The 12,167-nt window shown below is 44.8% G+C and overlaps 1 protein-coding gene across 7 annotated transcripts in view; it reads left to right on the plus strand.

Moving 5' to 3' along the window:
- CAD (carbamoyl-phosphate synthetase 2, aspartate transcarbamylase, and dihydroorotase) overlaps window positions 1-12,167 on the plus strand; it is a 414,808-nt gene that overhangs the window by 298,494 nt on the left and 104,147 nt on the right. For all 7 annotated transcript variants that reach the window (XM_078650082.1, XM_078650077.1, XM_078650079.1 and 4 more), the window contains 3 exons: window positions 7,098-7,172; window positions 7,809-8,021; window positions 8,799-8,924. In XM_078650082.1, coding sequence (XP_078506208.1) covers window positions 7,098-7,172; window positions 7,809-8,021; window positions 8,799-8,924 — 414 coding nt within the window. The remainder of the gene's footprint in view (window positions 1-7,097; window positions 7,173-7,808; window positions 8,022-8,798; window positions 8,925-12,167) is intronic.

Raw genomic sequence — 12,167 nt, forward strand, 5'->3', positions numbered from 1 at the left:
CAGATCAACTCATACAGGAAGGGAAGTTAATTACTAACACTTCAATCAAGTGCGCCCTAGACGCGGCAGACTCTGCAGCAAGATCTACAAACACAAGCATCATGTTAAGGAGACATGCATGTCTCAGGGTTTCAGGGTTCAAACAAGAGGTACAAACATCATTACTGAACCAACCTTTTGATGAGAAAACACTTTTCGGCACAGGGACAGATGAGGCCTTAGAAAAGATGAAAAAGGATACGGAAACGGCTAAATCAATGGGAGCATTGCAACAGCCGACACAAAGAGGTTCCTTTCGTAGGTCCGCCTATAGAGGAGGATCCAAAAATACAGGTACAAGCCAGCAACAAACCTCTTTTACACCTACATCACCCAGAGGTAATTCTAGAGGTGGTTACAGAGGTAACAACAACAAGGGTAGAGGTCGCGGAAACAACAACAACCGCAACTCTCCAACCCCAAAGCAGTGACTTCATACAGCTCCCCCCAGACCATATAACACCGGTCGGGGGACGCCTATCACAGTTCCTACCTGTCTGGGAAAACATCACATCAGACAGGTGGATGAGACAAATTATCCAACATGGTTATTGCCTAGAACTCACATCTACCCCACCAAACATCCCCCCCAAACAGCGTCCAATGAAACAAGATCACCTGACACTGTTAAAACAAGAAGTACTATCCCTGCTAGGAAAGCATGCCATAGAGAAGGTTCCACAGCACCAACAAGGAACAGGAGTATACTCCCTATACTTCCTAATTCCCAAAAAGGACGGGTCTCTAAGGCCAATACTGGACCTAAGACCTCTCAACGCATACATAAATTCGGAACATTTCCACATGGTCACGCTCCAACAAGTACTTCCTTTACTGAAGAAAGGGGACTTTCTTTCTACACTGGATCTAAAAGACGCTTACTTTCATATCCCGATTCACAAAGCCCACAGGAAATACCTCAGGTTTGTGGTAGAAGGACAACATTATCAGTTCAAAGTCCTTCCGTTTGGTGTCACAACGGCACCGAGGGTGTTCACAAAATGCCTGGCAGTGGTGGCAGCTCACCTAAGAAGACAACAAATACATGTCTTCCCCTACTTGGACGACTGGCTAATAAAGGCCAAGTCACAAGAGGAATGTCTTCAAAACACACAAGACAATTCAGCTACTACACCAGCTAGGGTTCACGGTGAACTACACAAAGTCACACCTACAACCAAGCAAGGTTCAACAATATCTGGGGGCTACTATAGACACAGAAAAAGCCAAAGTATACCCCAATCCAGTCAGGATCCAAACAATGCTTACAATCATTCAAAGATTCCAGCCACAACACTCACTACCAGCAAGAGTGTTCATGCAGCTATTAGGGATGATGTCATCCTGCATACTGCTAATACCATATGCCAAACTACAAATGCGTCCGCTACAAGAATGCTTAGCGACACAGTGGAATCCGGCTCAAGGACAGATTACAGATCTGGTGTTGGTAGACGACCGCACACACCGCTCTCTGAAGTGGTGGAACACAACAAACATTGCCAAGGGGCGGTCGTTCCTAGAACCAATTCCACAGGTGACAATAACAGCAGACGCATCGCTCACAGGATGGGGAGCACATATGGAGAAATACACAGTACAAGGAAGGTGGAGTGTGCAGGAAAAAAGACTGCACATCAGTCATCTAGAACTACTAGCAGTGTTTCTAGCATTGAAAGCCTTCCAAATACATGTTGCCAACAAAGCAGTCCTGATCAGAACAGACAACATGACAGCAATGTATTATATTCAAAAACGGGGGGACGCACTCTCTCCAACTATCCAGACTAGCACAGGAAATCTGGAGATGGGCCATTCCTCAAAACATCTATCTGTTAGCCGAACACCTACCAGGAGTCCAAAACCAGATAGCAGACATCTTAAGCAGACAGTCGGAACAAATACACGAATGGGAACTGCACCAACAAATACTGCAGCCATTCTTCCAAAGATGGGGACAGCCAGAGATAGACCTCTTTGCCACTCATCAGAACGCAAAATGCCAAAGCTTCGCGTCCAGGTACCCACACCACCTGTCGCAGGGCAATGCGTTATGGATAAATTGGTCCCACAAATTTGCATACGCTTTTCCCCCTCTCCCACTAATCCCATTAGTGGTCAGAAAGCTGCAACAACACTCAATGACCATGATACTAGTAGCACCCACGTGGGCAAGACAACCGTGGTTCACCACGCTCCTGCAACTCTCACAAGTGCCACATCAAAAGCTAAGAATTCTACCCATGCACCTTACACAGAACCATGGAGAAATAATGCACCCAGATCACACACAACTGAACCTAGCGATCTGGCTCCTGAAATCCTAGAATTTGGGTACTTAGATCTACCCCCAAATTGCATGGAGATAATTAAACAAGCGAGACGTCCCACCACCAGAGCATGCTATGCAGCTAAGTGGAAGAGGTTTGCTATACACTGTACTACTAATATCATCAACCCTCTGGACGTATCAACAAGGGAGATTATTTGCTACTTACTACACTTACAGCAATGTAATCTCGCGTACACATCTATCAGAGTACATCTAGCAGCTATAGCAGCGTACCTACAAAACAGGCAGCATATATCACTGTTCAGAGTGCCAGCGATAAAAGCCTTCATGGAAGGCCTTAAAAGAGTCATTCCACCAAGATTACCACCTTCCCCGGTCTGGAACCTCAACGTAGTACTCACCAGACTAATGGGACCACCTTTCGAACCTATGCATAGGTGCGAGATGCAATTCCTTACATGGAAGGTGGCTTTCCTTATAGCCATTACCTCACTCAGGAGAGTAAGTGAATTACAGGCATTGACAATACAAGAACCATTCCTACAGTTACACCAGAATAAAGTGGTTCTTAGAACAAACCCAAAGTTCTTGCCTAAAGTAATTTCAGCATTTCACATCAACCAGCCGGTGGAACTACCAGTCTTTTTTCCAAAGCCACAGACGGTAGCAGAAAGGGCTCTACATACACTAGATGTCAAAAGAGCCATTTTGTACTACATAGAAAGGACACAAAACTTCAGGAAAACTAAACAACTATTTGTAGCATTTTCCCCAACACATAAGGGCAATCCTATCTCTAAAGCGGGCATCGCTAGATGGATTGTAAGATGTATACAAATATGTTACATTAAAGCAAAGAGAACATTAACTGTTCCTCCTAGAGCTCATTCTACACGAAAGCTAGGAGCATCTATGGCATTCTTAGGGAACATTCCCCTAGATAACATATGTAGAGCAGCAACTTGGTCTACACCACATACATTCACAAAGCACTACTGTGTTGATGTGCAGGCTACACAACAAGCCAGAGTGGGCCAAGCTGTATTAAAAACTCTATTTCAAACAGTTGCGACAGACACTGGTGACCACCGCTAGGGAGGTAACTGCTGTATAATCTATTCATAAATGTACCATCTGCAGCCCATATGCCTCGAACGGAATATGCTTCTTACCAGTATGCATCTGTTCTTGGCATAGAGGGCTGCAGAGTGGTACATGCCCTCCCTGCCTCCCCGGAAACCTGTGTCTGTCCCAACATTATCTTATTTAGATACACTTACATGGGCATATCTTTATGTATTCTACTACACTACTCCATCTAACCCTACTATGGCAAAACAATCTAAGGATGGAGCCGATGCCCATGCGCACTAACACCAAGAGGAGGAGTCATCTATGACGACAAAGACTTCTCCAGAAGAAAAACAAGTGCAATCATCCGAGCCCAACACCAGATGGCGATCTATTCATAAATGTACAACTCTGCAGCCCTCTATGCCAAGAACAGATGCATACTGGTAAGTAGCATATTCCTTACTGCTGCCACTGCTGCGTTATATGCCATTCACGAGGAAAGCAATATAGGTGTTGCTGGCGGTCAATTAGGGGCCTTCTTGGCTAGTTTCAGAGAAGAAATCCTAGCCAAATTTGAGACTACTGAAAATAAACAAAAATTCAGGATAGGGGGGAGATCATGGAGCAGAAGATTGATGGTTTGGCTAAGAGAACCGAGAATCTCGAAGAGGAGGTGAAAGCTTTAGGGGAGACCACTGCTTCTAATCTCAGAGAGATCGAAAAGTTAAAACAAGGGAACAAGGAGCTACAGCAGGATATGGAAAGGCTTGAACTTCAGGCTAGGAGAAATAATATATGTATCCTGGGAATTAATGAGAATGCTGAAGGGGCAGACCTAAAGGGTTTTGTTTCTCGGTTATTGGGGGAGCTACTCTCAGAGCGGATATTGACTGGGTGAATATAGGCTGCAGCTGGGAAGGAAAGCCCGAGGAAGATTCTTGTCTGTTTCCATACCTATACAATCAAGGAGCCTGCTTTAAGTAGGGCATTAAAAGAAAGGTCATCAACATTTCGGGATTGTACATACTCAATTCGTTTGGATATGGGTAGAAGAACAGCGGAGCGCCAATGGCTGTTAGGCTCAAAGATGAATGAACTGAGGCTTAAGGGAGCGCAGGTGCATATGAAGTTCCCCGCTATGTTGAAAGTCATGTGGAACAACAAAATGTATAACTTACGGGAACCGGAGGAAGTGGATGCCCTGTTAAAAAAGATGGGAGGGACAGGATAGAGAGGAGTTTTCCTCAGGTTCTTACGAAGATATAACCGGAAAAATTACAGATAGGAAGTAGTTGAGGTTAGTCGGCTTGATAAAGTTGTGATTGGTCAGGACAAGGAACTAAGTTAGCAGAGCAACATGTAACCTGTAGTAAAATGTGGCAATTTACAACAATACGCAAGTATAAAGTAATAGTGCCTATCTGTGTAAATATGTAGATATGAGATTGTTAATTTTGAGCTAGGTAGCCTGGCTCACCTTGTTAGCATAGGGGTATCTCTGAGGCGCTTGCGCCCTAAGAGATAGTTGGGGGTGGGTGGGGGGTGGGGAAGGGCACAGGGTGTTGGGAGCATTCGGGGAAAAAAGATTAAAAAGTAGGGTCCTCAACCTGTCGTTTTTTGTATATCTTTGTTAAACTCCTTGGTCCTATGGTGAGAGGGTGGGAGTATTTCCAATAACAAATGAGTAAGAACTTACTACATCTCACCTCATGGAATGTAAATGGGTGAGGTCTATGAAAAAATTGGCTTGTATCATGGAGTTTCTTAAACATTTGAGGCTAATTTTATTTTTTTATAGGAGACCCATTTAGAAGAGGATGAATGTTTAAATATGTTTAAAAAATGGTCTTTGGTTCAGGACATTGTTAGCTCAAATCAGAGTGGCAGTACAAAAGGAGTTGCCATTATCATAAGATCCAATAGTGGTATTAAATTGGAAAGTCATTCTACAGACTATCCAAAAGCTATGGCAAAATGTTTTTAGAAAATATAAACTTGAGTGAGGTTTGGCTGGCTTCTTTTTCATTGCTTTGTGAGATAGTTAAACTTGCTTATTTGAAGCGTATTCATATCTTTACCGGGTCTACTGGACCCCTGCGAAATTTACAAAAGTCTCTGGAACTCAGTATGTATGCTCAAGGTGCCGAGATCCACAGGCAAATGATTATCATATGTTTTTAACTTGCCCAGCGATCGCTAAATTTTGGATTGATATTGTTGAATTTTTGAAGGAGGTTACAGGAATTCAGCTAGAAATCACAGTTACTTTTTTTTTTGTTGGTATATGCCAAGATAATATATTGGCTTAAAACAAAAGGGCCGCTAGAATAATCTTTTATGTTACTTTATTCGGTAGGCGAGAAATATGTAAAGCTTGGAAATTGGCTGTCCCACCACTTTTCTTGAAGTGTAAAAACGATATCATACGAACTAGTCAATCAGATATTGCATGTGACTCTAGAAGTCAGGAAAAGGTTTGTGTTCTGTTTGTTGACTGGTGTCAGAGGAACGGGGTCCAATGATAAAGTCAATTAATAGTTGTCGGTCCTGATCCCCCTCATGCTATGTGTGTGAGGGTTGGGAGTGGAAGTAGCTATTTCTTGTGTGGAAAGACTCTTTTCATCCGGCCCTCAGAATGGGAAATGGAGTGTCGCCTACAAGTTAATTGACAGGATGAGGACCACAAAAAAAAACCTTATTCATGTCCCAAACATCATGAAGGTTAAAGGCCCAAGGATTGAAAGAGTTCACAAACCTAACCAGGGTGGAGAGCCATTGTTTGATTCATAGAACCTGGGCAGAGCCGATAGTTTCCATCAAAGTGAGAAGTACTTTATAAGTGTCGCCTTCACGCTTAATTCCAGCTCTGCTAGCACAGATCTCTAGAGAGTTCATAAGAATTCCCAGCTCAATATGGAGGGAAGGACTTGGCTGCCAAGGAAACATACAAGAGTGTCCAGCCATGAAGCTGTTAAGTCCCATCCCTAAATCAACCAGTGATTCAATCCCCTTGCTCGTTTAGAGTTGCTGAAATTCAGAGAAGCAGCTGGATACACAGCCCTAACAAGCTATGCACTTAATAGTTATTATTCAACTCAGTGGTACACATGTTGTATACCTCAAAGGATTATTCTGCTGCTTTGCAACCTCACAGCATGGTGGTCATTCTTCGAGTTGACCCCTGGCTCTCCCTTATGGTAGATGGTGCTGTGGCCTGGCTGTTGTGTATTTATTTTATTTATTTATTCAAAGTTTTATATAGCGCGAACAAGATCCTTACAGATATCAGAGCGCTTCACAATGAAAGGGGTAGGGGCAGTAGGAATGAACAGAGGTAATGGGAGCAATGTAATAGTCACTAACATGAAAGGATAATAATAACATACATAAAACATATCAAAATACAGTCAGGTAAACAAGAAATATAAGACGGCACAAGTCAATGATCCCACTACAGAGGTGGGATGTGTCGCTTGGTTATTCTGTGAGTTGACAGACATAATAGATAGTATTGTGAGAGCATTGCAGTTCATAACACGTTCCTGGCCCATGATATTTAGAGTTTAGGTGGGATGTTTATTTTTTTGGGAGGCGGGCCTAGTTCAAGGTCGCTTGCAGCAAATTAGGAGACAGCTTTGGAGTCTCAAGTGCATATGTGATGACGTTGGTCTGTAATTTTGTGCCTCCTCAGATGTCGCATCTCTTCAATGTGGCGCACACCTTGCGAATGATGGTGCAGAAGGAGAGGAGTCTGGACATTCTAAAGGTGAGTGCCATGAACTCCTGGGGTCCTGTTTTTCAAGCAGCATACATATATCCAGACAATGCATGCTTACCTGTTCGAACATGGGACAGATTTTGATGCATGATTGTATTTGTTGCGAATCATCTGTTTGCCTGAATGCAACCATTGCCGTCTTGTAATGCATATCTCACAATGGCAGCAGTGTTCTGCAGAAAGTCATGAAGTGGAGACTGAAGGATAGTGATGTGCCTCCTGCTTTATTTCTTGTTGTTGAAGCCCAATACATTGTTCCCTTATGCCAAAACCTAAAAATACTTCACACTGAAGCAGGGCAACAGTAGTTCTCTGCCAGCTGCTGGCAGCGGACAGGACATCCGTGAAGGCTGGATTAACTAGCAGGGGAGAGGAGGTATATATGCCTTATAATTCCAAGTGTAATGATTGCAAAATACTCCATTCACATAACAACAAAGCAAATATAAGACTGCAGGAATATGTATATGCATAGAGAATCTACATTCAGTAGGTACTTTTCTGTACTTTTGCATATTCCCATTACATTGAAAGGATGCATATTACTCTTTCCACATTGATTGTTGGCTAATATTGTAGAACCTTCTCACACTAGTTTTCGTGGTATGTCCTCTTTTCTTATAGGGTAAGGTGATGGCCTCCATGTTTTATGAGGCTAGCACCAGAACCTGCAGCTCATTCTGTTCGGCCATGTATCGCCTTGGAGGATCAGTGATCAGCTTCTCCGAATCTACATCCTCTGCACAGAAAGGAGAGACTTTGGTGGACTCTGTGCAGACCATGAGTTGTTATGCTGATGTGATGGTGCTGCGTCATCCACAGCCAGGGGCAGTGGAGGTACTGGCACTTTTTGTGAATGTCATTTCCAGAGTGGGGGCAGGGCTTGAGCTTTGTTACCACAAACTTGCTCGGTCTAGCCTTCAACATCAATGATCTTTCGCAAGGAAGAGATCTCGGCACCATGAAAAAAACCTTTCAGGATGTAGCATGCGTGTGCGCCTACAAAATGGCACAGGTGTGTTTAGGGTTTTTATTAGTGCGCAATCCAAGTTGGAGAGGCAGAAGTTGAGACGGCAACACCGAAAGATGGGGGTAGGGAAGGACATGAAGCAGGACAATACTGGGGGAGGGGAGGGACAAAGAAGCCCATGAGGGAGACTGCTGAAAAACTCATGCTCTTCTAGAGTGCTTAATTAAAAAGAAGAGTAATACCACAAAAGAGAGGTGTAAGGAGACAGTAATGCATCCATAGTCCAAGCAAAGAACAAACAGCACAGGAAAGTAAAGTCCACACAATTCCTCAAATAAGAATTATGTAAATGAGTGACTGTGAGGCCAACAAATGCTAACAGTGGGCAGGATCTAAGGCCACTGTATGCTAACAAAAATGTCTTGCCACAGATCATGCATGCACTGTCTTAGACAAGACCTAAAAATGGCGAGTGATACTTAATGAGCCCCCAGTAACTTTACAGAAACGTCCTTGTCTATGGTAAATTTTAGCCTGCTTATGTCTTGCAGTGCGACTTGGACTTGTGAATGTAGCATCATTGCACTTTGTGTTAAATTTATAACCGCTTATCTCAGTCTTACTATGCGTTTCCCATTTTTCAGCTTGCTTCAAAGCTCTGTCGCAAACCTATCATTAATGCTGGAGATGGGGTGGGAGAACACCCCACACAAGCTTTGTTGGATGTCTTTACCATCCGGGAAGAACTGGGAACTGTCAATGGGATGACTGTGAGTAGTTTAATAATGAAGTAAGCTTAATAATGAAGTAGGGTGAAATTATAGAGGGTTCCTTTGTCTTAAGGTTGTTTCTCAGTGTTTCATTTCTAGTATGTTTTGGATAACTTCTGAGACCTGCATCAAAATATTAATTTTTCCTTCTCATTATCGTTATACTGAACGTTGCTTCCAGTGCTATTGTCCTCATTGATTTCTCGCCTTGTGTATTCTGCACCTGTCAGTTGTGCCCTTGGCCTGTTGAAATTTCTCAGCCCAGTATCCGGTTTTGTCGATGTTTTAGAGGTACAAGTTGCCCTGATGCCTTCCCTCTGCAGTGACTGAAGAGAAATCTCTGGCTTGGCTTTGTCCCTGGCTTACTACATGTCCTACATCTGGGATGTTCGCTCCATCTTTGAGGGACTCAGTTTTCACATGTATGTTTATTCTGTCTGTGTGTACTTGGATGAGCGCTGGTATATGTGCTGTGCTTGTCTGTTGCAGTTCAGGAACCCATTTGGGATCGCCTGTATTTAGGTAGTACGCAAGACAGAAATTGTAAGAAGCATGCCAGTAATTTGTAAGGTTCCTCCAAAGCATTCCTGATCACCATTGAAATGGATCAAACTCTGTGGTGTATAGAGTACTAGGCAGGGCACCTTTGAAGTTTATGGATGGTTTATGGAATGGCCCCTTTGAAGTTTATGGATGGTTCTTACTGACTTTTTGCTCCATTCTTTCCCAGAGGTGTTACCCCCAAGTGGTGTGAGGTAGCTGAGCAAGAAAACCTCTTCCTCTTTTGTGCCTAGGAAAGTGAACTTTTTGACATGGTTACCCCCTAGATTTTTGCCTGATATCTGATGCAACTTGCCTGAAAGTTTACTTGGTTCTGCTAACTAGGTCCCCTGTATCGGTGTTCTTTCCTTAAACGTTACAATTTCTTCCATAATTGGCAGTACTTTAGTTCACACAATTCCCTAGTAAAAGGTATGCCTGGTACCAAGGACCTTGACTAAAGAGGGTCCTTAAGGGCTGTAGCACGAATTGTGCCACTTTAAGGGACCCCTTGCCACCAAGCACATGCACACTGCCACTGCAGCCTGCGTCTCTGGGTGCAAAGAAAAGAAGTCGACATGGCACACATCCCTGTGAACGGAACCAAATTAATACAGTGATTTTTATAGAATTTCGCCTGACTAATCAGAATAGGTGTGCAGCGCTGTGATGGAGCCCGCCCGCCTTTGTGTGATCAATTCAAGAACCCAGGTAACCAAAGGTTACCTAGAAACAGTGCTCCAACCGCAAGAGCCCCTAGGCACATCTGAAAGAAACAGTTCGCTACAGATTCCTTACCTTAGAATTACCCCTAGGTATCAGACTGGATCTGGAAAGTTCATCATCAACAGTACCCCTGCGCGTCGGAAGGTGGCATCGGTCGACTCCTCGTTCGTCGTTGGAGTCGTGGTCGCCGGGATGATGTTGCGTTAGCTACATAGACGCTGCCCTCACACGCTGAGGTCAGTTCTTTCTTTTTACGCGCCAAGCAGCGCAGATCCGGAGAGAGCGGTACCTCCAGTCACTTTTTGGCAACTTTTGTCGACATCATTTTTGAGTTTTCGACTCCTGGTGCACATCAGGGGTGCCTGGCTTCAAGGCTTGCGGTTCCTGTAACCGACTGATGTGCCTATTCTGCCTGGAGCGCGACCACTGCCCTAAGTCATGCTCCAACTGCCAGACCATGAATCCAAAGTCTTTGCGGGAGCATTGCCGAAAGCTTATCGAGGCACGACAGTCTGCTCCACGCCGCTCGAGGTCCCGGTCGCGTAGGAGGTCGAGGGACCATTCGCGGATCCACCATCATTCCTCATCCAAGTCTTCGCACTCTGGGTCAAGTAAGTCGAAGCACAAGAAGAAGTTGAAGAAGCATGGTCGCTCTTCGACTTGTCCCCGTCCATAGGCCGACACGACGAAGGACGCGGGTGGTGCAGAGCCCAAAGGGTCGACTCCGGGTTTCCCTCCCTTTCGGGAGCCTGGAGCGACCCCTGCCCAGCTGTGTCAATTTTACATAGCGATGCATGCCATCTTTGGGCGGCCCATCGCGTTCGGCGCTGGTGGCTTCAGCCTTGGCACCGCAGGGTCCCCTTGGATGCAGGCCTGGATCCGGATCGCTGTCGGTCGACCAAGTTACACCCCGCTGGCGCCTCTTCCGCCGGCACCACAGCCGGTTGTCCCCCACCGGCGTCAACCCCAGCATCAATCCCGATGTGGACACTGAGCCGGGCGACTCAGGATCCGGCTATGACAGGTACTTTTGTACCCCTTTTCTACCCTGGCTCTTTTAGACCGGATTGGCAGCCAAAGGAGGGTGAGGAGGACTGGGAGGGGTCTGGAGACCCTTTAACTGACCAGTTAGGCTTTGAACCGAACTGGAAAGAGGAACTGGGGGAAGCCAGTGGTCTGGATACCTCACCAGACCTTGGCATGTCTCCTCCTACCATGGCTACGGAGGAGGGAACGTCTTATACAGTGGCGTTGCGTAGGGCGGCCGAGGCTCTCGGCCTCGAGCTACCTACAGTGGCAGTCAGGACTTAACTCCTGACAGAGGTGCTGCAACCGGCAGCGAAGTCCTTGGAGCCCCCGCTGCCGTTTAATGAAGCCCTATTGTGAGAAAGTGGCTCTATATATACAGGACTAGAAGGAAGTACAGCGTGTATAGAGTCCACCAACCCCAGAGGTGTAACCGAGGTTAAAGTCAGAACTGACCTTACTCTCCAAAGTGGTAGCTTGGTCGAGCAGTAAGGCAGTACCAGAGGACAGTGTAAAGCATTTGATGTACCCACTCCGTCAGCAAAAGGTTTCACACACTCAAGGACTGAATTCCAGGCCAATTGTTTGTATATCCAAAGATATGGTTGTTTTATTTTTAGACCCAACAGTTATAAAAATATACTTTTCACATTACGAGTACTCTCATGTAAATACTTTGCAGAGGAGCAACAAGTTTGTACACACAATCACAGGTTAGCTAATAGCAATACAGTTCTGAAACACACTCTAGCATTGAACTCGATGGGCTTTCATAGGAAAGTACAGTTGATTACTTTATGGATTACTTTGGTAATTCAAGGACTAGATCTTGGATTCAGTCCTGGGGTCTAAGCTGAAACCAGATTCGCAGAAACGTTTTAGTTAGTGATGATTTTTCTTGAATATAAAGCGGTTTTAAAAGTTCACACTTAGAAACTTTTCGAGGTGATT

Source organism: Lissotriton helveticus, chromosome 6 (assembly GCF_964261635.1).
Source record: "Lissotriton helveticus chromosome 6, aLisHel1.1, whole genome shotgun sequence".
Lineage (NCBI taxonomy): Eukaryota > Metazoa > Chordata > Amphibia > Caudata > Salamandridae > Lissotriton > Lissotriton helveticus.